Source organism: Ruditapes philippinarum, unplaced genomic scaffold (genome assembly GCF_026571515.1).
Source record: "Ruditapes philippinarum isolate M1 unplaced genomic scaffold, ASM2657151v2 ctg3253_1_1_1_1, whole genome shotgun sequence".
NCBI lineage: Eukaryota > Metazoa > Mollusca > Bivalvia > Venerida > Veneridae > Ruditapes > Ruditapes philippinarum.
Window position 1 is genome coordinate 1 of NW_026862240.1, and position 26,710 is coordinate 26,710.

The 26,710-nt window shown below is 32.8% G+C and overlaps 1 protein-coding gene across 1 annotated transcript; it reads right to left on the reverse strand.

Annotated features, from left to right (window-relative positions):
• Positions 1–10,700: 10,700 nt before the first annotated feature.
• Positions 10,701–25,997, reverse strand: LOC132718371 (ubiquitin-conjugating enzyme E2 Z-like). The gene is made up of 7 exons (XM_060702064.1): positions 25,824–25,997; positions 24,270–24,342; positions 23,673–23,860; positions 23,005–23,116; positions 22,178–22,290; positions 20,744–20,834; positions 10,701–15,039 (listed from the first exon to the last, which is right to left on the reverse strand). Exons 1-7 carry the CDS (start codon positions 25,970–25,972, stop codon positions 14,887–14,889), a joined length of 879 nt encoding a protein of 292 aa, XP_060558047.1. The 5' UTR covers positions 25,973–25,997; the 3' UTR covers positions 10,701–14,886.
• Between the last annotated feature and the right edge of the window lie 713 nt (positions 25,998–26,710).

Below are 26,710 nucleotides of genomic sequence, written 5' to 3' on the forward strand. Positions count from 1 at the left end.
AATTAATTAAGCCCTTTTTTGTGATGCACTTCCCTAGATCATGTTATGAAAACAACAGTGTACACTTAAAAATTAACAGGTAGGTGGGCGGAGTGTTGAAAGCTGCCTTAATGCAGTGTAATAGTGGAACAACGTTGATAAAAGGTTCGCGATGCATCATTATGACAGTGTTATAAGAAATGCGTAATTTTTTACCTATTCCCTGAACGGGCGACAATTAATCAAGACTCATTTCTTCATATTATGATATTTTTTCTGAATGTGCCCCGGAAAATGACTAAACCCCGATTCGGTTTGTCGCATCATGCTTCAAGGTGTGAAAAAAAGGTTTATTAGTGGACCAAAACATGTCAGAAGAAATTTATGGAGCGAAGAAAAAATATAAACAATTTAGCGTTGTTTTTTTATCTCTGATAATGACGTCCTTGTTTTCTTTTATTTTACGGTGACATTTATTTAATCAGGTATAAAAGTCACTAGTTTCCTAACTATGTTTCATTGTCATCGTAGCATTCTCTCTCTGTTATCATGCGGATACAGACTTGACCATTCTTTCGGAAAATAAAATTAAACTAGAAGAAAATGTTTAAGTTTATTATTAGAAACTATTTTTCTCGGCGTAGTGATACACTCTATAAAGCTGGATTATTATTTAGTACCAGCAAGCTATTGCCTCTGATGGTAAGTTTTTTTTGTTTTGTTTTTTGTTGTTGATGTTTTTTGTTGTTTTTTTTTTTTTTTGTTATCACAAATACGAAAAGTTTTTAATAAACTTCTCGTTAAATAAGAACAATGGGTTATACAGTTTGAAATATAGTTCAACTCTATTTATTTTTAAAAAATAGCATACATGTATTTTTAACTTTGACTTGAGGGTCCATGCGTGTTTATTAATTTAAAGTTAATTTTACACTAGTTCTTTTTTCCATGTGTGACGTGTGAAAAAGAGTTTCAATACATATTTAATCAACAAAAATTTAAAATAATACAACTAGAAGGAAAAGAAAGAAACTGATGGCTGTATTTTTTAATTTGAAAGGATTGTAAACACACTGTTACATGCTTTAGGGTGACATCATTACTTAAATTCAATGGCATTTTTTAAATTGCGCTAACCTATATACGTATATACGTATGTATTATCCACGGACGATAGATGTAGCTATAATAAAAGAAAGGATATTCAAGTTCTTCGAGTGGTATGAAATATGATCATTTTCAAACAACTTTAGTTCGAAAAAACCTGTATTTTGTCTATTATATATCTTTTCTCTTTTTATCTTTTACCTTAAGATTCGAAAGACTTCCTCTTTAATTTCGTGTACTTGCTGAATTTAAAAGAAAGTAGTCCGACAAAACACAAGTGAAAATACGGAAAATATATTTCACTACAGTGAAATTTTTTGTATAAATTGAAATCAGTAAATATGCATTTTATTTCGCCAATTTTTCTGAATTTCCCCAATTTTAAAGAAATAAAAAATTTTTTTAAATTCCCTAAACAAAAAAGTTTTAATTTCTTTTTTCCTAGCTATTAACGAAGATGACTGGGAATCTGTATACAGAATTTACCAAGGTGATGACTGGGATTCTCACGATGACTACCTCAGTCAGGAAAAATCGGCAAGGTTTGGTGATGAGGACGATTCCCAGTTCCGTAGCTGGAAATTAGACCAGTGGCATCACAATAACATACAGAAGGTAAAACAGGAAATTAAAAAAAAAAATCCGTACCTTATCAAACCATAGTATAAGCCTTGATTAGTGCTTCTTTATATTTGCCGCTTTTCTAATGGAATGATATATATGAAAACAGACTAAGATTACCGCATTCATAGAGTACTTCAAACTGATTCCTCAAGTGTATTAATAGTCCGGCTGTTTTCTAAACAGCGATGGTCGATGGCGAAACTGTCGGAACTACAAATCCAGGGGGGGGGGGGGGCGTGAGTTTGATCCCCCGAGATTTTCCGAGATTTCAACTAAAAAATAACAAAAGTCTTTCAGATGAAACAGATATCCCATGTATTTTTACTTTACACTTGCACGTAAAAGAGTCAATCAATTCTGTTGAAAAGGAATAATTACTACATTCTTTGTAGTTGACAATAAACTGATTTTTTGTTTGTGAATCGCATAAGAGTTTTCGGTGGCGACTTTATTTATAATCGTGATAAAGTACGAAATTATACAATACAATTAAACTTTTAACACAGTGGGCTATATTTAACTACATTGATGCCATACTTTGGCACGATAAAAGTTAAAAATGTAATATTTCGTATGATATTGTAGTAAATCACGCCGTCTTCCAAACTCTGTGATCTGTGTTCAATGAAGTAACAATAAAAATTTCATTACAGGTTCGTATAGAACTATATTGACGATGGTGGACGAAGTACTGAGTTTCGAGTTTGAAAAGGCTTCATGCAAAATATGACAAGTTTCTTCAACCCCAGAAATCTTCGTAAGACAACCTATGTTGATATACCAGTAGATGGTTCACCTTTCCCAGGAGATGACTTTAGTTTGAAACGGGTAAATTGTAGTGTTTCGTATTTACTATCATTACCTTAAAAAACTCACGCATTAGACAGGGATGATTTTGAAATATCTTAACCCCACGTGATTAGACAGGGTTATTATAGAAATATTCTTAAACTCGCGGCGTGATTAGACAGAGTCAATTATAGAAATATCTTACACTCACGTGATTAGACAGGGTCATTATAGAAATATCTTAAACTCGCGTGATTAGACAGGGTCATTATAGAAAATATCATAAATTCACGTGATTAGACAGGGTTATTATAGAAATATTCTTAAACTCGCGTGATTAGACAGAGTCATTATAGAAATATCTTACACTCACGTGATTAGACAGGGTCATTATAGAAATATCTTAAACTCGCGTGATTAGACAGGGGTATTATAGAAATATTCTTAAATTCACGTGATTAGACAGGGTCATTATAGAAATATCTTAAACTCGCGTGATAAGACAGGGGGTATTATAGAAATATCTTAAACTCGCGTGATTAGACAGGGGTATTAAAGAAATATTCTTAAACTCGCGTGATTAGACAGGGGCAGTATAGAAATATCTTACACTCACGTGATTAGACATGGTTATTATAGAAATATTCTTAAACTCGCGTATTTAGACAGAGTCATTATAAAAATATCTTACACTCACGTGATTAGACAGGGTTATTATAGAAATATTCTTAAACTCGCGTGATTAGACAGGGGTATTAATAGAAATATTCTTAAACTCGCGTGATTACACAGGGGCAGTATAGAAATATCTTACACTCACGTGATTAGACATGGTTATTATAGAAATATTCTTAAACTCGCGTGATTAGACAGAGTCATTATAGAAATATCTTACACTCACGTGATTAGACAGGGTTATTATAGAAATATTCTTTACAACTCACGTGATTAGACAGGGGTATTATAGAAATATCTTAAACTCGCGTGATTAGACAGGGTTATTATAGAAATATTCTTACACTCACGTGATTAGACAGGGGTATTATAGAAATATCTTAAACTCGCGTGATTAGACAGGGACAGTATAGAAATATCATAAATTCACGTGATTAGACAGGGGTATTATAGAAAATATCTTACACTCACTAGATTAGACAGGGTTTATTTAACTCATGATTTGAATAGGGGTTTTTTATAGAAAAAATCTAAAAATATTTGGTTTTTTCAAAGAAATATCCCAAGAATATTTGGGTTTTTATAGAAAAATCTAAGAATAGGGGTATTATTTTGAAATATCTTTAAAAATCACTTATTTTGTCAGGGGTTTTTATAAAAATTTTGATTTGGAAAATATTGTTTTTTTACCCAAATGGGTTTAACTTTTGTTTTAAAAAGTACTGTTCTAGACAATTCATTCAAGCAAAATTTACAAATTAAAAAGTACCTTTTTTGTATATATAAAAGCTTTAACCTAAAAATTTTTTCCCTCAGGGAACATGGGATTTAATAAAGGAATTTTCCCCCCCTGTCAGGTTTGTTTTTTTATAAAAGTCGTAAATGTTTCAAAAAATTAAATTATATCGTTGTTTTTCCAGCCCTCAATGGACTTTTTTTTTGGGGAAAGTTTTCCAAAAAAATTTTAAAAAGTACTATGTGTTGTTGACACGAACAACAATGAATCTTATTAATGATATGCCATATCATACATGTCTTGTAAATGAAGTACTAAAAGCTTGACAAGGTCATCTCAATGTCACGACATATTACGGACAGGGGAATGTACAAGACACATAATGGTAACGTTACCTTACTTGTAATGGTATTTGTTCTATAAATAATTTAGGTACATATTCAAAATACGTACGTACGTAGTTTTCGCTTATGAAAACATGATGCTGGTATAAAGTAAGCATAGGTTCGTGTGCGTTAGTCAGCATTGATGAAACTAAAATTGCTCGACATATTTAATAGAGTAAATGACGACTAAAGATCATGTAAATCTATTTTTATGCTTTTATATCATAAATATAATGAAGATTTATAAATTTTGTAAGTTACAGAAAGCATTATTTATAATATGATTACCGAATTTAACATTTCATGTAAATAAAGGGAGGTATTTAGAAATTTGTTTTCTATAAAGTCTAAGTCAAATTTTTCAATAAGAAATGAATGTATATATATTTTAATGATTTATTATAATGTGAACAAATATTTGCAGTACATATTTGACATATTCTTCGATGGTTAAAAATTATTTTAGAAGCATAATTTTATACATATATAAAATTTCACTTAAGTGTGGTAACAACCTTAATTACAAAAACACTTACGTTGAAACATACAGTGCGAACATGATTGAACGGACAGGTTGGTATAAATGAATAAATTCGACTGAAACTTGGAAAGGTCTCTTCGGACAAAATATAATTTCCATTACTAAAATAAATAAACAAACAAACAAACCAATTTTGATACATTAGAGAAAAACTAACTGATGAATTTTTACATGATTTACAATTACAGGGATGACGATGCCCGTCACTGGACCGTCAGTTCCCGACATCGAGGTGACTGTTTTAACGACGAAGGCTGGATACAGGTTATAGATAAACCTAAACCAGGCCGAGATCGATGTGTATGTGGATATGAGAATGTCGCCAAATACCCCACCATAATGTACGCTAAGGGAGACAGAAAAACAAAATGGAGCGATCCACGTATGTTGATAGTTACTAATATACTCCTCTCAGTAGTAATACGAAGAAGTAAAACTGTTTGCGTTTTAAATAAAAAAATATTTGCATATGTTACACATAAGGTTTAGGTGTCTGCCTCTCAAAACAGGGTTCATGAGTTCGAGCCAACTAGGTTGTCGACCATGTTTCTTCTCATGACAAAAGTACAAGTTAGTTTCAGGAAGCGAACTCGAAAGTAATTAATAAAGTCGTAAGAACTTGTCTGCCTAAATATGTCTAAAGGTGTTGCTCTTTTAACTTAAATTCTCTTATACTGAAAACTTCAAATATTCGAATTGTAATCCAACACATCAATTCTTTACATATCTTGTTAAAACGAGTGTTGATGTTGAATTAATGTAATACTTTTACTATATTTCAGGTTCGGTAGGTTACGCCGACATGATGCAGATATCTGTAAGTCACGTGCCATATCCGGCTGCTCCACAACCCGTTCAGGTCTCCCAAAGAAATCAACAATCTCAACCAAATCAGTTCAGAACTATAGTACGCGTTAATCCTTTCGAGTTCAAGAAGAAGAAATAGATAACATTTTTTGATAAATCATATTTTATAAATATGCTGTGTTTATATGATGACAATAACACGTTGGTAGTACTGGATTTCTATTATTTGCAGTGGCAATTATTCTTACAGTTATCCTAAAAAGGGTGTTTCTCTGAAATTTGACTTTGTTTAAACTGACTGGTTTTAATCTTAGGCAAAACGTTTTAATGATTGATCAAGTTATCCTATATAGAATTCAAGCTTTATAATAAAATTTTCAATGTTTGGAAGGTGTTGTGTACTTGTTTTGAAGGTGTTGTGTACTGTCTTTATTCATTCATTCAAGATGTTTGTGTCTCTTTATAGTTCTGTTAAATTTCATCTGTAAACATTGAAAGTATTTTCTAACAAGGAAAGAGAAAGAACAAAGAATATAGGTATGCAATCTTATTGGCGTTATAATTAATAAATAAATTAATAAATGTAAATTTAGAAGGGTGCATGTTTTGTAGTAATCTACATTTGGCTTGAATCAATCAAAGATGCCCAAACCCTCCAAAAAGATCTAAACAGTCTTGAAAACTGGGAATAGGATCCGTCCATGGAGTAAATACTAAAAATCCACAGAGGCATTTTTTAGGCCGTAATAATAAGTGAAGATCTATCTTGGATCAATAATAAAAATAAATAAACAGCAAAAGCAAATTACTCACTCAGATTTATAAAAAAAAATGTCACAACTTCCAACAAAAAGGACAAAGCACCTCCCTAGAAAACTTATGTAAGTTCCCAGTTAGAATAATGATCCACGATAGTTTTGTTTTCACTTGCTTTAATCTATTAAATTGCTCCTAATATATTTGTTTTAACAGCTATTCCCAGACAAGGCGCATAAAAAATGTGAAGTTAAACAATTTTGAAGCAGTAATAATGTAGATAAGATTAGAATGTATTTCTAAATAATAAAATCTAAGTGACTTTATTTAGCAATTTTATTGTACTGTGTGTGCTACAAAAAGCAACTTATACAAAACAGGTAAATTATATACAAAGTAAGATAAACAGATAACAGAACAAACTCATCTCATGATTAATATACAATATACATGTACATCATAGCAACACACATATATATAAAACAACAAAACAAATCAACAATCTCCTACATTTAAAAAAACCCACATAATTTTATTTATATATTTACTTCACTTGGGCCTTAACTATGGTCCCTCTATTGCACTTGGCAGTTCCTAGAAGTTAAGCTAACAAATAACATACACAATAATTATAAATATGCTTGAATGATTTTATGACACATGGGGAGAATATACTATGCTGAATTAAGTTCTATTTACACACGGGTTATGATGAATGTGTTCATTATACAGTATACAAACAAGTTACAAAGCTGCAAACATCATATTATCTACTTCGAAAAACAAAACTGAAACATTTTCACAGAGCTATTTGTTGCTACAAAAAAGCAAGACTATTTGTTTTATTTCAATGTAGTGCATTAATAAAAAATCTAAAGCATTTCACAAAGTACTATATATAAATAATGATAGTTGCCACTATAACCCCTAATGTGATTATGTGCTAAACTAATGTTATTGATTTGGCCAGATTTGAATTTAGAACAGTCCACTCAAAGGTTGTTTTTTTTTTATTTAAACATACCAAAATTAAGTAATCAACTGTATATAGCCTGGTCACACTAAAGCTGGCCTGGCTCTATACTTGAGGCAAAGGCTGATCACTTTCAATTCCTGCAGGGCAAGTGATACAAAAAACAAAACAAGGCTATTTTAAGTATTATGCTATAAAATGAAAGACTAAAACTAGCAGAAAACCTAAACTATTTCAGAAAGTACATGATGCTGCTTCTACAAAACTAAACATTGAATAAATTTCTTTATGAATAAAAAAGATTATTAGTTTTTAATTATTCATCAACATGATTGAATGAGCTATAAGCCTAAAAAAAAACATAAAAACAAAAACACAAAAGGTTAAAAATACTATTCTTTGACATGTTATATTTTTGCTTGTAATGATGAAGGCTTAAAACTACAAGATAATACCTTTGAAGAAAAAAGGAACTATCAGATGTCTCTACTACAATTTGATCACAAAGCAGTGAAGGGCAAAAGTAACTGATGTATCACATAAAGACAGGAAAACTTGACAGGACAAACTTTTTTTTAATCAAATTAAACTGAAATCAAAAAGGTTTTAAAGATATAGGAAAGCAGATATAGTGTCCGAGAAAAAAAACCAACAGCAGTAAAAGCCTCCCTTTAGTGCCAGAATCCATAGTAATAAAACACAACACTTTTGCATAAAATATTTAAATATTTACATGAAATATATTGGTGTTTCAAAAAATAAAATACATAGATAATGCATGAAATCTTAGATATTTGTTTTTCAAAATGTTTAAAAAAAACAACAACAAAAACTCAGCTAACTATATTCTTGTCTGTCTTGAAAGATAATAATAAACTTGCCTGTCAAAAACGGAATAATACTAAAAGGACTGTAAAAGCATTATTTACCCTGTGTGAAAATATTAACAAGGTGAAATACTCACTGAATTCTTGTACAGATTATGTGTCAAAATTTTCTTTATATAAATCATGAAAATTTCCGTACTGAAATATATGATTTACAAATGGAAAGCTTAAACTTGCAAGTGCTCAAACTTTGATTTTGTAGACATAGAAATATTTGACTTGTAGATTCATGAAGTCCTACATTATAACACAAGCCACTGCCTAGCAGGGCCCACATGACTTTCTCTTATTTCTACAGTCAAACAAATCAGCTTGACAGTCAAGGGTCAATCAAAGGTCCAGGTCATATTAATATAATTCAACATGTCCGTACTGTCATATGTGTTCTTTTGTCCAAGAAAGAATCAATCTGTTAATAAATAACAAGGTTATGACAATTTAAGCAAATCTGAATATGAGCTTGACAGTCAAGGTCAATTAAAGGAACTCCCCTGAGGTTTTTTGACATGAAGGGACTGGAAATAATTTTTTGAGATTATTACTCCATTTGATGAAGATCTATACTAATAACTTATTTGCAAAATTTCAGATCATTTGCTCGCTCCGTTTTTCCAGAATAATTATTATAATAGTGAAAAATGACTCAAAATTGAAAAGCGTTTAAACGCTTTTCACTCAAATCGGACTGTGAATAGCACAAACATACGATTTTCAATGTATTTCTTGCATATTTCTTATTTATATCTTATTTATGTTTCTGTTTTAAGTGCTCATGTTGAACTATTTGAAAAATTTAAGTTTTATATTTTTAGCCTTATAAACCTCAGTGGAGTTCCTTTAAAGATTCATGTCATATCAGAATAATTCAACATGATGGTATTATCATGATGGTATTGTCCAAGAATGGAATGATCTATAAATAAATAATAACAATTCAAGCAAATTTTAATAATTTGACCTTTACAGTCAAGGTCAATTAAAAGTAAAGTTCATATTTCAATTATTGAACTTAAGGGTTTTGTCATAAGGGTATAGTGTGCTGCAAACATCAATTCATCAATTTTTTGAAGTGAAAATAGATAAATGAAACTGATGAATCATCTACATGGTTTTATTTATGATTATTTTTAAGAAGCACGGTTAGTTTGTTAGCTCTTACAGTTTTTTAAAATAATTTTTTTTAAAGTTTTTACTATATACAAATAAGAATAATCAATGACCCCCCGGGGCAGGGCCAATTTTGACCCCAGGGCATTTATTTGAACAAACTTGGTAGACACTGACTAGATGATGTTTCATGCCAATTGTTTAAGTTCTAGCTCGTTCGTTTTCTAAAAGAAGATATTTAAAGTTTTTTCTTAAGGTTGCCATGGCAACCAGTTTTGCTTGGAATTAAATTCTTTGAACAATTTTTGAAGTTGACTACCAAAGGAACATACCTGTGAAGTTTGGATGAAATTGGCTTATTGGGCAGGAACCTTCCGGACAGAATTTGAGTTTTTTTAATTGTCTGTTTTTTAATAATAAACATGCATTAATAAAACTAACATACCAAAACCTGAGCTCTAACTACGTCCGATAACACAATTAATATTGCCTGGTGACGTAAGCAATGTACAAACTGAAGGGTTAAATTAGGTCATCAAAAGTGTAAATTGTTCACTCTTGCAGAACCAGTTTCCGGACATATATTAAGCTGCTATTCATATCTGTTTTTAACTGATAATTATTCTAATATAACAAAAAAATTCTTCTCACATATTAGCTTTCTTATATAATTAAGCTGATTTACTGAAAAATGTTTATGATAGGAAAAATAAAGATCACGTGATGGGTCTCGGACTGACTTAAAAGTGAAACGGATATTTTTGTGTGTACGGCAGCAACGAAGTGCGAAAGTGGAGTTAACCTAGCTTAACACCGTTTTCCGATACATTACAGATTTAGCTCTGGGGAATTACACCCAATGAACTTCGAATGAAGTACATTGTACATTAATTGCTACCCCAAATTATATCCCAATTAAACAAAATATTGCGCATGCGCCAAACAAATTACATGCCCCAAAGGGATATAAGGCTGTTTTTAAAACACAGGTAAGATATCCTCACGAAATTTTAATGATGTATCAACTTGGAAGGAAGATTATTTTCTCAAACAATCAAAACAAGCATCTTCATGACATATAATACCGATCGTCATCGATAAAGCCAAAATTAAGCCGTTATAATACTTGTCCGGAAACTGGTATTGTCTGGAAACTGGTTCCTGCCCAGTAGCGGTTTATGAGGAGATGTCGTTTAAAGTAAAAGTTTAAGGCCTGCGGAATGCCGGACGAAAAGAGATCACAAAAGCTCACCATGTCACTTTGTGAAAGGTGAGCTAAAAAAACGCTCAAAAATAATTTTAAAAACTACATTACAATAAAGAAAGCACAACACAAAGTAACCTCTTTTTATTGAAATATAAGAGTCAACAAGAATTCAAATAAAATATCAGTAAAAATCAGTCGTAATGACAATATGGTCCAGCCAAAAGTCAAACATTTACACATTTTTTGAAAAATATACATGTATATACATAAATTGTACAGAAAAGTTTACTTCTTACAAAATCTTTTTAGTTGACAATTGCAAATCTTATTTACTGTGGCCGAGTTGGGGTAGTTTGAGATTATTTTATTTGTAACTTACACCAACACTGTCACAATTAGAGAGCAACTTCTCAGCTTTAATGGCGGAGAAATACCTCAGGTGATCATTTAAGTTTTAATTTAGGTACAGCTAAGTATATATGTTACAGTGTGGAATTTATATAGATGAGTCTGACCTGAATTTAGTGGCCTCATCCCTTTCAATCATTAAAATTTCATGACAACTAAATATAATAAATACATTACAATAAATGTATGTAGTTATATTGAATTCCAACCATTAGTTTTCAAGTTATGCTCCGGACAAGGAAAATGCAACTCCTCCTGTCTACAGGTTGGGGTCATGATGAAGAATAAGTGTGCAAAGTTTCAAAGCCATATGTCAATGGACTTTGGAAATATTTGAACTATTACAAAAACTTTAACGTAAATTCTAAGTCGAAAAAGGGGCATAATTCTGTCAAAATGCTTGATACAGTTACCTCCTCCTGTTTACAGGTTGGGGTCATGATGGTGAACAAGTGTGCAAAGTTTCAAAGCCATATGTCAATGGACTTTGAAAATATTCAAGGTATTACAAAAACTTTAACGTAAATTCTAAGTTGAAAAAGGGGCATAATTCTGTCAAAATGCTTGATAGAGTTACCTCTTCCTGTCTACAGGTTGGGGTCATGATGGTGAACAAGTGTGCAAAGTTTCAAAGCCATATGTCAATGGACTTTGAAAATATTTGAACTTTTACAAAAACTTTAACATAAGTGGTTACGCCGACGCCGACGCTCGGGTGACTACAATAGCTCTACTTATTCTTATTGAATAGTTGAGCTAAAAATGAACTCGATACATTATTATACTACATGTATTTGCATAAATATGACTTGAGTATTCTGTTTTTATCATCATACATCCATCCAGTCAATGACAATGTACAGTTATTTTTTCACAGTTTGACATGTTTAATGTAATTTATGTAAGGTTATTTGTATCTTATCACATTCTTATGGTCAGTTAAATTATATTCCTATATATAAGAAGTCTGCTGACTGACACCTTATCCAAAATAATTTCTAGCGGTGAGAGACAAATGACCTTTAGACTAAATGTCCAGGATTATCACAGAGAAATTTCCCCTTGCACTAGGATGGAACCAACAACCCCTAGATCAATATGTCAAACTTATGACAATAGTATGAATCTGGAGGTGTGCTGCTTTCACAGAAAGTAGTTAATATATCAAAGTAAGGATATTGTCAACTTCACAAGGCAAGGAAGTTTGTCCTGCCCTTTGAAGTATGTAATGATTTTATTTCTAAAAAAGAAAAAGAAACTTTAAACAACAAGTCTTTGTACATTTTTCTGTGCACTTTTCAAAACATCTTGCATACTATAAAACCCTCCTAGGAATTTCATAATTTAATCAACCTTCATCTTTTTCTAAAGATTAATTTTTATTTTTAGATAAATTATTTCATATAATTGTCAAATCAAAAGAATTAAGGTGCAAAATGATATTTTCCAATGATAGAATTCTTAAACAATAAGGAAACTCCCGATACCTCTAAACCACCAGTCCACACTTTACTTTAGTGAAGCGGAACATTCATTTTCCTCATTTCTGTTTTTAAAAACAAACGTCACTGATGCTTTATACAAAACTTTCGGGACGCTTATTTGAAAAAGACCTTGACAGTGATATGATGCTTTTTTTCTAAGAAAAAATTACTGAAATACTTCAATTGAAACAACACAGAGTTGTTTTTCCAAAAAAAAAAAATAAAAATAATAAAAGCTGAAGGTGGCTTTAAAGCACAATATTGTCATTAAGAATCCTGTAACTATCTTTATACAATAACAACAACTGTTTAATTTATCATAACAACAAGAAACAAGAGGGCCATGATGGCCCTGAGGTCACTCACCTGTATATAGGCCCCCTGGAGTGGGGCCAGTTTAAACCCCAGGGCTTTTATTTTAACAAACTTGGAAGACACCCATTAGAAGATGTTTCATGATGTTAAGTTTTTAACTACACACATGAAAAATAATTATTCCCCCCCCCCCCAACAGGGCAAATTTTAACCCAAGGGCTTTTATTTGAACAAACTTGGTAGACACCCATAAGAAGATGTTTCATGCTAAACATCTAAGCTCTAGCTCATTGGGTTTTTTAAAAGAAGATTTTTTTAAGTTTACTATACACATATAGTTTAAAAAACAATGACACCCAGGGGCGGGCCAGTTTTGACCCCAGGGCTTTAATTTGAACAAACTTTGTAGACACTTGCTAGAAGATGTTTCATGCTTAATATCTAAACTCTAGCTATTTGGGTTTTTTCAAGAAAGATTTTTAAGTTTTTGCTATATACATATAAGGAAAATCAATGACCCCCGGGGCAGGGCCAATTTTGACCCCAGGGCTTTTATTTGAACAAACTTGGTAGACACCCATTAGAACATGTTTCATGCTAAATATCTTAGCTCTAGCTCTTTGGGTTTTTTCAAAGAAGATTTTTAAGTTTTTGCTATACACATATAAGGAAAATCAATGACCCCCTAGGGCGGGGGCAATTTTGAACCTAGGGCTTTTATTTGAACAAACTTGGTAGACACCCATTAGAACATGTTTCATGCTAAATATCTTAGCTTTAGCTCTTTGAGTTCTTAAAAAGAAGATTTTTTAAGTTTTTACTCTATGCATATAGTGAAAATCAATGACCCCCTGGGGCGGGCCAATTTTGACCCTAGGGCTTTTATTTGAACAAACTTGGAAGACACTCATTAGAAGATGTTTCATGCTAAAATTCTTAGCTCTAGCTCTTTGGATTCTTTAACATAAGAATTTTTAAGTTTTTACTATATGCATATAGGGAAAATCAATGACCCCCTGGGGCGGGGCCAATTTTGACCCTAGGGCTTTAATTTGAACAAACTTGGTAGACACCCATTAGAACATGTTTAATGATAAATATCTTAGCTCTAGCTCTTTGGGTTTTTTAAAAGAAACTTTTTTAAGTTTACTTATATGCATATAGGGAAAATCAATGACCCCCTGGGGCGGGGCCAATTTTGACCCCAGGGCTTTTATTTGAACAAACTTGGTAGACACCTAATAGAACATGTTTCATGCTAAATATCTTAGCTCTAGCTCTTTGAGTTCTTTTAAAGAAGATTTTTTAAGTTTTTACTATATACATATAGGGAAAATCAATGACCCCCTGGGGCGGGGCCAATTTTGACCCCAGGGCTTTTATTTGAACAAACTTGGTAGACACCCAATAGAACATGCTTCATGCTAAATATCTTAGCTCTAGCTCTTTGAGTTCTTTTAAAGAAGATTTTTTAAGTTTTTACTATATACATATAGGGAAAATCAATGACCCCCTGGGGCGGGGCCAATTTTGACCCCAGGGCTTTTATTTGAACAAACTTGGTAGACACTCACTAGAAGATGTTTAATGCTAAATATCTTAGCTCTAGCTCTTTGAGTTCTTTTAAAGAAGATTTTTTAAGTTTTTACTATATACATATAGGGAAAATCAATGACCCCCTGGGGCGGGGCCAATTTTGACCCCAGGGCTTTTATTTGAACAAACTTGGTAGACACTCACTAGAAGATGTTTAATGCCAAATATCTAAGCTCTAGCTCTTTGGGTTTTTTAAAAGAAGATATTTAAAGTTTTTTCTTTCGGTTGCCATGGCAACCAGAGTTCTGCATGGAATTAAATTCTTTGAACAATTTTTAAAGGTGACCACCAAAGGAACATTCCTGTGAAGTTTGGATGAAATTGGCTAAGTGGTTTATGAGGAGATGTCATTTAAAGTAAAAGTTTACGGACGGACGGACCCCGGACGAAAAGCGATCACAAAAGCTCACCCTGTCACTTTGTGACAGGTGAGCTAAAAACAACAAAAATTGCTATAAAAAGGTTTTGACATCACATTAACATAGCACACCTATTACTGGAGGTTGTTGTCATCTTTCGGTGGACGGAGATTCCATGTCAGTATCAGACGATTCCTCCTCTGAACTAACAGTCTGTTTCTCACTTAACGTTGCTTTTATTTTTTCTAGTCTTTTAAGAATTGATTCATAGTCAAAAGTTCCACGTCTTTCACCAAAAGGGTCCTGCAATTGTGGTACACAATTTACAAGAGTTATAAATGATAACAGTCCATCTTTTCAAAAGCAACTTCAGGCATTTATTTGTAATCTTTAAAATGTTTATCCATAACAAGTAACACAAATACATGTATAAGTTAACTGCTTCAATAATAAATAAATAGTATTAGAAGAAATATTACAAATGATAACCTTTACATTCTGATAACATTATTTTTAAGCTATCAAGCAGCCCTGTACAGGTATAAACATTATGGCAGACATTATACATGTCTATTGCCAAATTTCACAATTTTGTTCATGAAATCTATTTAGTGAAAACATGAGCGTGTACACAATTTAAAGTTTACACCAAGATCAGGTGAATACAAGAGAAGTGTAATAAACCCATTTAATAACAAGAACTGTCAGAGGACAGTAACGCTCAAAAAAGTTGTGACAAGGGTGTTTCATTGAGTATAATAATGCTTACCTATAATAATACATAAAATTGTCCGAAAAGGTAAAAAGGCTTGTTCTTCAGATGTTTTATCAAGTTAATCACTGCTTTATTATTAGGAATGCATAAAATTGATCCAAAAAAGGCACAAACTCTTCAGTAGTAATGGAGTTACCAGCTTACAAGCAAAAACTTTACCTAGAATTTGTAAGCCAAAAAAGGGGCATAATTATATAAAAAACAAATCAGAGTTATGGGACTTGTGCAAATCATGTAAGATAATCACAAAGAACAAATGTGTGAAGTTTCAATCCATTCCCTTCAGTAGTTATGGAGATACTTGCTTACACGCAAAAATTTAACCAAGAATTTCTAAGTCAAACAAGAGGGCCATGATGGCCCTGAAATCGCTCACCTGTATATAGGCCCCCGAGGCGGGGCTAATTTTAACCCAGGGGCTTTTATTTGAACAAACTTGGTAGATCCCCATTTGAAGATGTTTCATGATAAATATCTAAGCTCTAGCTCTAAGAAAATCTTTAAGTTTTTACTAAACACATATAGTGAAAAACAATGACCCACACCCTCTGTGCGGGCCAATTTTGTCCCCAGGGCTTTTATTTGAACAAACTTGGTAAACACTCACTAGAAGATAATTCATGCTTAATATCTAAACTCTATCTCTTGGTCTTTTTAACAGAACATTTTTTCAGTTTTTACTATATACATAAAAGGAAAATCAATGATCCCGGGGCCGGGCCAATTTTTTAACCCCAGGGCCCTTAATTTAACAAAAATGGTAGACACTCATTAGAAGATGTTTCATGCTAAATATCTTAGCTCTAGCTTTTAAGATTGTTTACAAGAAGATTTTTTATGTTTTAACTATATACATAAAAGGAAAAACAATGACCCCCTGGGGCGGGGCCAATTTTGACCGCAGGGCTTTTATTTGAACAAACTTGTTAGACACCCACTAGAAGAGGTTTCATGCTTAATAGCTTAGCTCTACCTCTTTGGGTTTTTTAAAAGAAGATTTTTTTAAGTTTTTACTATATGCATATAGGGTAAATCAATGACCCCCTGGGGCGGGGCCAAATTTGACCCCAGGGCTTTTATTTGAACAAACTTGGTAGACACCCATTAGAGGATGTCTCATGCTAAATATCTTAGCTCTAGCTCTTTAGGTTCTTTAAAAGAATATTTTTTAAGGTTTTACTATATGCATATAGGGAAAATCAATGACCCCCTGGGACGGAGCCAATTTTGACCCCAGGGCTTTTATTTGAACAAACTTGGTAGACACTGACTAGAAGATGTTTCATGCCAAATATTTAAGTTCTACCTCTTTGGGTTTTTTAAAAGAAGATTTTTTAAGGTTTTACTATATGCATATAGGGTAAATCAATGACCCCCCTGGGGCGGGGCCAAATTTGACCCCAGGGCTTTTATTTGAACAAACTTGGTAGACACCTATTAGAGGATGTTTCATGCTAAATATCTAAGCTCTACCTCTTTGGGTTTTTTAAAAGAAGATTTTTTTAAGGTTTTACTATATGCATATAGGGTAAATCAATGACCCCCTGGGGTGGGGCCAATTTTGACCCCAGGGCTTTTATTTGAACAAACTTGGTAGACACCCATTAGAGGATGTTTCATGCTAAATATCTTAGCTCTAGCTCTTTGGGTTTTTTAAAAGAAGATTTTTAAGGTTTTACTATATGCATATTGGGAAAATCAATGACCCCCTGGGGCGGAGCCAATTTTGACCCCAGGGCTTTTATTTGAACAAACTTGGTAGACACTGACTAGAAGATGTTTCATGCCAAATATCTAAGCTCTACCTCTTTGGGTATTTTAAAAGAAGATTTTTTAAGGTTTTACTATATGCCTATAGGGTAAATCAATGACCCCCTGGGGCGGGGCCAGTTTTGACCCCAGGGCTTTTATTTGAACAAACTTGGTAGACACCCATTTGAGGATGCTTCATGCTAAATATCTTAGCTCTAGCTCTTTGGGTTCTTTAAAAGAAGATTTTTTAAGGTTTTACTATATGCATATAGGGAAAATCAATGACCCCCTGAGGCGGGGCCAATTTTGACCCCAGGGCTTTTATTTGAACAAACTTGATAGAAACCCATTAGAGGATGTTTCATGCTAAATATCTTAGCTCTAGCTCTTTGGGTTTTTTAAATGAAGATTTTTTAAGGTTTTACTAAATGCATATAGGGAAAATCAATGACCCCCTGGGGCGGGGCCAATTTTGACCCCAGGGCTTTTATTTGAACAAACTTGGTAGACACTGACTAGATGATGTTTCATGCCAAATATCTAAGCTCTAGCTCTTTAGGTTCTTTAAAAGAAGATTTTTTAAGGTTTTACTAAATGCATATAGGGAAAATCAATGACCCCCTGAGGCGGGGCCAATTTTGACCCCAGGGCTTTTATTTGAACAAACTTGATAGACACCCATTAGAGGATGTTTCATGCTAAATATCTTAGCTCTAGCTCTTTGGGTTTTTTAAATGAAGATTTTTTAAGGTTTTACTAAATGCATATAGGGAAAATCAATGACCCCCTGGGACGGGGCCAATTTTGACCCCAGGGCTTTTATTTGAACAAACTTGGTAGACACTGACTAGATGATGTTTCATGCCAAATATCTAAGCTCTAGCTCTTTGAGTTTTTTAAAAGAAGATATTTTAAGTTTTTTCTTTCGGTTGCCATGGCAACCAGAGTTCTGCATGGAATTAAATTCTTTGAACAATTTTTAAAGGTGACCACCAAAGGAACATTCCTGTGAAGTTTGGATGAAATTGGCCTAGTGGTTTATGAGGAGATGTCATTTAAAGTAAAAGTTTACAGACGACGGACGGACGGACGCCGGACGAAAAGCGATCACAAAAGCTCACCCTGTCACTTTGTGACAGGTGAGCTAACAAGAACTGTCGGAGGACAGTAACGCTCGACTATTCGAAAATTTGTCACAAGGGTGTTTCATTGAGTATAATAATGCTTACCTATATGAATACATAAAATTGTCCGAAAAGGTACAAACTCTTCAAGTTTCAATACATTCCCTTCAGTAGTTATGGAGAGACAAGCTTACATGCAAAAACTTTACCAAGAATTCATGAGTCGAAAAAGGGGCATAATTATGCAAAAAAAGCAAATCAGAGTTATGGGACTTGTACCAATCATCTTAGATAATCACAGAGACCAAGTGTGTGAAGTTTCAATCCATTCCCTTCAGTAGTTATGGAGATACCAGCTTACATGCAAAAACTTAACCAAGAATTTCTAAGTCGAAAAAGGGGCATAATTATGTTAAAAAGCAAATCAGAGTTATGGGACTTGTGCCAATCATCTTAGATAATCACAGAGAACAAGTGTGTGAAGTTTCAATCCATTCCCTTCAGTAGTTATGGAGATAACAGCTTACATGCAAAAACTTAACCAAGAATTTCTAAGTCGAAAAAGGGGCATAATTATGTAAAAAAGCAAATCAGAGTTATGGCACTTGTGGCAATTATCTTAGATAATCACAGAGAACAAGTGTGTGAAGTTTCAATCCATTCCCTTCAGTAGTTATGGAGATACCAGCTTACACGCAAAAACTTAACCAAGAATTTCTAAGTCGAAAAAGGGGCATAATTATGTAAAAAAGCAAATCAGAGTTATGGGACTTGTGCCAATCATCTTAGATAATCACAGAGAACAAGTGTGTGAAGTTTCAATCAATTCCCTTCAGTAGTTATGGAGATAACAGCTTACATACAAAAACTTAACCAAGAATTTCTAAGTCGAAAAAGGGGCATAATTATGAAAAAAAGCAAATCAGAGTTATGGGACTTGTGCCAATCATCTTAGATAATCACAGAGAACAAGTGTGTGAAGTTTCAATCAATTCCCTTCAGTAGTTATGGAGATAACAGCTTACATACAAAAACTTAACCGTCGAAAAAGGGGCATAATTATGAAAAAAAGGAAATCAGAGTTATGGGACTTGTGCCAATCATCTTAGATAATCACAGAGAACAAGTGTGTGAAGTTTCAATCCATTCCCTTCAGTAGTTATGGAGATACCAGCTTACATACAAAAACTTAACCAAGAATTTCTAAGTCGAAAAGGGGGCATAATTATAAAAAAAAGCAAATCAGAGTTATGGGACTTGTGCCAATCATCTTAGATAATCACAGAGAACAAGTGTGTGAAGTATCAATCCATTCCTTTCAGTAGTTATGGAGATACAAGCTTACATACAAAAACTTAACCAAGAATTTCTAAGCCGAAAAAGGGGCATAATTATGAAAAAAAGCAAATCAGAGTTATGGGACTTGTGCCAATCATCTTAGATAATCACAGAGAACAAGTGTGTGAAGTTTCAATCCATTCCCTTCAGTAGTTATGGAGATACCAGCTTACATACAAAAACTTAACCACAGGGACGCCGACGCCGACAAATGGGTGACTGCATTAGCTCGATTATTCTGCGAATAGTTGAGCTAAAAAGGGGCATAATTATGCAAAAAAGCAAATCAGAATTATGGGACTTGTGCCAATCATGTTAGATAATCACAGAGTACAAGTGTTTGAAGTTTCAATCCATTCCCTTCAGTAGTTATGGAGATACCAGCTTACACGCAAAAACTTAACCACAGGGACGCCGACAAATGGCTGACTGCATTAGTTTGATTATTCTGCAAATAATCAAGCTAAAAACAATATTAAACTTGTGTTATAACATTTTGGCGTGCCATCACTTGAGATATACAAACATAATGTAAATGTGTGCTAATGTTATTGTTACACTATTGGCTCGTCAAAAAAATGACTGCTTTATCTGAAAACCTTTCTTACTGAAGAAATGTGATAGAATATTATATTCATGTAGATTTAATACTAAATTTATTGAACTCATTGAATAAAACAATATTATGCTCGCAGCAGGCTTGCATAACATGATTTTATTCAATTTGTTCAATAAATAAAGTATTAAACTTACACTCATTCAATATCCTTATATCCATTCTGCAAATGTATCCGACCAATTAACAGACTATTTCATCACATAAAAGTACAAATATGAACCAGTTTTTGTATGCATGCGCTTTAAAAGTTGCTTATACTTCCTGTACAGTATTTGTACACTTCAGCAGTCATGTTCTTAGTACCTAAGATAAAGGCTGCTAATCCAAATATATCTCTGTATTGTACTGAACAATGTTAAATATCGTAATATAATCAAACTGTTATATAATGATACATACCTGCATAGTTTCACCTTGTTGATGAAGGTTACTTTTACATATACTCTCATAATAATCATAGTAATCTGGGAAAGATTTCTCCATCACCTCTCTGTAAAACAAAGTAATCTAACTCTATTATACACATACCAACTTTAAAGGCTCATTAAGACTTAAAAACGCTAATATCTTTATTTTTCAAAAGCTTTTCATTTCTTATGTCTTGATACAGTTTCTAAAATGTTATTCATTTTTCATATACAACATAGCTGAGCCATATTTTACATCATTTGCATGTTGACCATTTAGTACAGTTATAATGATTTAGTATTTTGTATGGTAGTCAAAATACCTCTTTGTTAACATTTAGCTACCTTTCATATTCACTGCTATTTTCTTCAGGTGATAAAAACATCTCACATTCTCTAAAGCCAATATCACTATAAAACACATGTTTGCCCTTTCTTTAAAAAGACAATTTTCTAAATTCTAGAGCTTCATTTGCTTTTAAAGTAAATTCAATGCTTTATGAATATCAGTGACTTACTGAAAATAGAGTGAATGTATATATTTTTCTAAATTTGCCACATTTTGTTTGGATCAACGGCGCACCAACACAATTTAGGTCATATGGCGCTGAAACAACAAACTTACAGCAGTACCAAGGGTCACAACCACCTCACCTGCTGGAGCTAAGAGATGCAACAACTGCAATCATTTGAACCCATTTAGTAGCCTCTTACAATCACACAAGGTTAAATAGTAGCCAAGATTCTGATGCCTTAACCGTAATGGTAACCCAGCAGACACAAAGGACTTAATTTGCCACATCTGTTACTTGTATTCTCAAGTCCACAACTAACTTCAATAGAGTGCTTGTTGTGATATCCTTGTGGTAGCTTGTATCAGATGTGATATTCAATCAAGAAATATTAACTGGCACATCAATATGTAGGAAATCAGTTCCTACATTGAAATTCTTTTTAAACCGTTGACCACTTGTGGCCATTTTAACTTTCCTATGTCTCCAATATAGAGCAAGGTCACATGACCTATTTTCAAATTACTAGTATTCACTTTATTTAGTCTTTATAAATTTTTCACAACAAGACAATGTTTTCTCACTATTAATAATGATAATCTGTTATCTTTATTTTTTTATTGGGTTTTACATTGCACCAACACAGTATAGGTCATATGGTGACTTTCCAGCTTTACTGATGAAGACCTCAACTGGTCCTCTGTGCATTTTTTCAGGCAGAAACAGGCACCCGAATAGAACCGCCCACTTTCCATAAGCTAGGTGGATAGCTTCCTCATGTGAAATAATCTGAAGGCCCTTGAGCGGCTGGAACCTACAGTGATGAAAGGCAAGTGGTTTTAAGTCAACGATCTTAACTACTAGGCAAAGGACGCCCCTATAGCCTTTTTATCAATAAATAATGAGAGAATTACCTGAGAGCATCAGGACACATACATCTCCCCTCGAGCATATCACAGACAGCTACACGTAACGTTTCATGTCGTATTATGTCATTGTAACGTTTTGCGTCCCCTGCATTTCTTTCCTGATTACAACAACAACAACAACAACAAGAATGATAAGACAGTTGACAAAAGATGTACAATAAAGCACAGATTACTTTTATCCAAAAAAATATCATTTTTGGTATTTATTGTAATGTTTTGAAACAGACACTGAATAATTTATAATGAAATATTTTTTCAAACATTTTCATAAGTATTTTTTTCAAAAGTATAAGTTTGTAAAACATCACCTCATAATGGTGAACATTTATGCTAAGTTTAAAGATTGAATGAAAGACAAAGTTATGATACAGAAAATATCAAAATGAAGGGGCTGGCAAGCAATTACTTTCTGATGCATAATAAAATTGTGGTGACATTTCATGAGTTTTGACAATTGAGGTCATATTATCTTCATGTGTCAAAATGAAGCTGTGGGTCTGATTTTTATTATGTCTTAGAATGAAAGCTCTAGCTTATAGAATGGCCAAGGTTAAAATTTTCCACAGACAAAGGTGACACAAAATATACATGTACCTAAAATCTACTGTACACTGCAATACATGTTAGAATGTTTATCTATTTTATAATTCTCATATGTTTAAATAGTTTTTATCTTTCATATAAAATTCACAGCATTTCACATTCATTGAGGCATGTAATTGTCAAAATACAGTAAGATGATGAATTTCAGGGCAACAAATTCTTAAACTTAGCACTGTTTTTAAAGCAAGATTTTACAAAAGAATACTTACAGTTTGAAATCCTGGTTCATTGTGGTATGGTTTTTCGTTAAGTAATGATTGTATTGATATTAAAACACTTGAAAGACTCTGAGCAGGGCTCCATGCTGGACCAGACCATGTCCTAAATATAATTATACAGTATTTAACCACAAAAACATTACTGTAACATGGCATTTATTTCACTTCAGTCATTTGGAGGAGTAAAAAAAAGATTATTATACTGAACATTTGTAACATTGCTTTTCATTGGATAATTGTGACGTTAATATAGTGTTATTATAAATTATATACACAGCTGCTGTCAATTTATGAAGAGATCTCACATTTTTCTCTAAAAAGGAAAGTTTTCTGTATAAATATGTGTTCATTATTCCAGGCAGGTTATATGACCAAATCTTTATAAATAGAGCTACTAATATACATGTAACATAACAATGTATCATATAATGTGTTGTATTTCTTCATTTCTGTCTTATTTTGATGTACAATGTAACATAACAGAATAAACTAAGATTGAATTTTTTAAGTTCTATGTAAATATAATGTAAAATTATTAGATAGTTTCACCACATATGTCAAAAAGGAGTTATAACTATTTGGCACCAAGACCTTAAATAGTTATGAAATTGTTAACAACTATTATATATATATGACAAAATAATCAAAATTTATCATACCCAATAATGCTGAGACAAACTTTCCCATTTTTGTAAAGGTTTGGATTGAATCTGACCTTTCCTTCCCCTGTGGTCTGTAACTTGACCCTAGGTGCTCTAATAGGATAATCTGGTGGACAACGTATCATGAAGTAGAAATAGCCACCTTCATATGGTGTGTCAAATGGTCCAGTTATCAAGGCATGAATCTAAATATGAAGACACATAAAGATATCAATTTAAACATTAAACCACACAAATTATGCCTAGAATAGTTGTATACAAAACATTTGAATTTTTAAAGTGAAGAAGTCTGCATGATATAGAACCTACATCATGAAATGGTCAATACACAGGTAAATTAATCAGTTGTTAAAAGGTAATTTACAGAGCCAACTTGAGAGACTAAGACTTTGTTTGTTGTTTTGAGCGGTAACAGGTTAAATCTTATTGCAGGAAGAACTGAAACTTTTGTTGTTTAGATGTAATTGGTCTACTGAGGGCCTGTCCGCAGAGGTTACACTGTACTAGACCTAAACTACAAATGTAACATGTTAACTTTTACCATTATCATGCTATATCTTACTGGTTAGTTTCTGGTGTTAACATAAATTATACCTTGGTGAGATCATCCTTGTCAGGTACTATACACATCCCAGGTGGTGGTTCATTATATATTGTCATTATATCACTGAAATTATCAAATATATCAATAATAACAACAGTGAAGCTAAAAAATTTACCAGATCATTGCACATTGCAATGCAAACTTTTGCCTGTGTGTTAATAATTTCTAGAATAGTGAAAGTCTACACTGGCTTGGACATAGGTTAAATGCTGCCTTAAAGTGGTGGTGGTGTTGGCAGTTTTCCCACCAGATCACTGCAGTTACTAACTGTAACAATCAATGAACGGCAGTTCTTGTTGGCCGCCGCCATTTTCAATGTAACTCAATGATCATAGGCGGGGTGGGGTATTCCTTTAAAACGGAAAAATAAATGATTTTTTAAACAGACTACTAGTATGGCTAATTTCATTGGAAGTGGCTAGCCGTACGGGCCCGTACGGCTAGCCAAAAGTTCTAGCCGTATGTGAGTCACCTACGACTAGCAAGGACACACTGTATTGGCTAGCCGTATGGCACTTTTCAAAGTTATATGGAAATCGAAAATGCATATGTTATTTTATGACTTTAAACGAGGGTTTTAACCAAAAAACAGCAATTATCTTCGTATGTTTACTTTTTAGAGATTAATCGCCTTGTTGGCTACAGTAGGAAAGTACGAATATCTATCTTGTCAATTACCAACGGTATAGAAGTTTGTCCATCATTAGGGAAAGTTTCCATGTTCCGTGAAACGCATTCTAAAATTCTATTGTCAGTCCCTGGGTAGGCTTTAATTAAGTGTGCTTATAGTTATAAATAATTATGTTCGATATTTATCTACTGTAATTGAAAATTATTAAATTATTTTTGCTTTTCACCGTTTTTGTTTTTTTATATTCTTTTTATTTATTTATTTATTCCCATCCAATCATTATTTATTCAATCCATGTGCTTAATTAACCAAAATGATTTAACAATTCATCTTTCATACAAATAAAACAACAAATCATAAGCATGAAAAGAAAGGACATTATAACTTATAACATGCAACTTTGACACTTTTATCAAGACAGATTATACAACGCTTGTTCATATTCACTTTTTTTTTACAAAATGGCAGAGCATCTTTATTAAAGTGAATACACTAGGACAAATGCGGAGACTTGATTTAAAGACACAAAATCACTTATGCATTTTCGACTTCCATATAATTTTTGAAAAGTGCCATACGGCTAGCCTATACAGTGTGTCCTGGCTAGTCGTACGTGACTCACATACGGCTAGAACTTTTGGCTAGCTCCTTCCAATTTCATAATTATTTTGAATATTAAACAGTTGTGTGTGTTTTAATTTTTTTGTTGTTGTTTTTTTTCCAGACAAAAATTGAAACACAGAAGGGTAAAGTTAACGTTTAGACATTTTTCACCAAGGAATATTATGTGAGATGCAAAAAAATGTGACCATGAAATTAATGATAACGCGAATTTAGTGAACATAACCATGAAAATTATGAGTCAGAGACTGACGTGATAAAACGAAAGTGAAAATTGTTCATGGCTACAGACCGTTTAATTCTGAGGATACACTGATTTGATGGTTTCTCTTGATCCCAATCACTGCTTAAACCAGGGTCCCATAGAGATGTCCCTCCACCACCAGCATCCTCAACAAAAGCAAGTAAATCAACACTGTCTTCCGTATTACAGGTCGCCATTTTGCAAATATAATATTTACGAATAATGTTTATGTTACAATCGTTGTCATCCACAATATGAAAATCGTATCGAAATCGAAATGATGTTAAAAATGATAAATTTATGGTATTTATAATCATAAACTGCCAACATGATAATTATAATAAATGATTTAAATATTATTGATAAAAATGATGATGATAAAGTTATTAATTATTTTATTGATTTTATGATCTGGGTAACTTATCAATACGGGGCTTAGTAATTGAATCTTCATCATGCAGTAATCCAGATATAATTCAGCAAATTAATTGGTTTGGTTTATACTAATTAATTTTAGTTCAATTGTGTTGTAAGATATTAACTTATTGAAACACTCTAAAAATTGTATTTAGAAATTACTGATATGTAGACAACATTGATATGTTTACATTAATAATTAATAGACATAAATGATATGAATAGTATTAGAGATCTATATTTAATTATGAAAGACAGACAGTCCATGAAAAATAGGCTTTTCCTATTCTCAGGATACGAAGCTCTCCGCCAGCTAGAACCATTGTTGTTTTTCGTATTCATGTTTACAAGTAGAAAAATTTGACATTGCTGTGTTGTACTAAGATACATGCACAGGCGCTAGTCACATAATCAAATATTTTACATAACCGGTCTATATATGTATATAAAGATAGATATATAGACCGGTTATGTTAAATATTTGATTATGTGACTAGCGCCTGTGGATACATGCAAAT

What these genes read in the sequence shown, in the direction of transcription:
- LOC132718371 (XM_060702064.1), bottom strand. Translation starts at nt 25,972, where the DNA reads ATGGCGACCTGTAATACGGAAGACAGTGTTGATTTACTTGCTTTTGTT. An exon ending in GTTTGTCTCAGCATTATTGG is followed by an intron (nt 23,117 to 23,672) that starts GTATGATAAATT and finishes AATTATATTTAG; the next exon opens with GACATGGTCTGGTCCAGCAT. An exon ending in AACAAGGTGAAACTATGCAG is followed by an intron (nt 15,040 to 20,743) that starts GTATGTATCATT and finishes CCACAATTGCAG; the next exon opens with GACCCTTTTGGTGAAAGACG.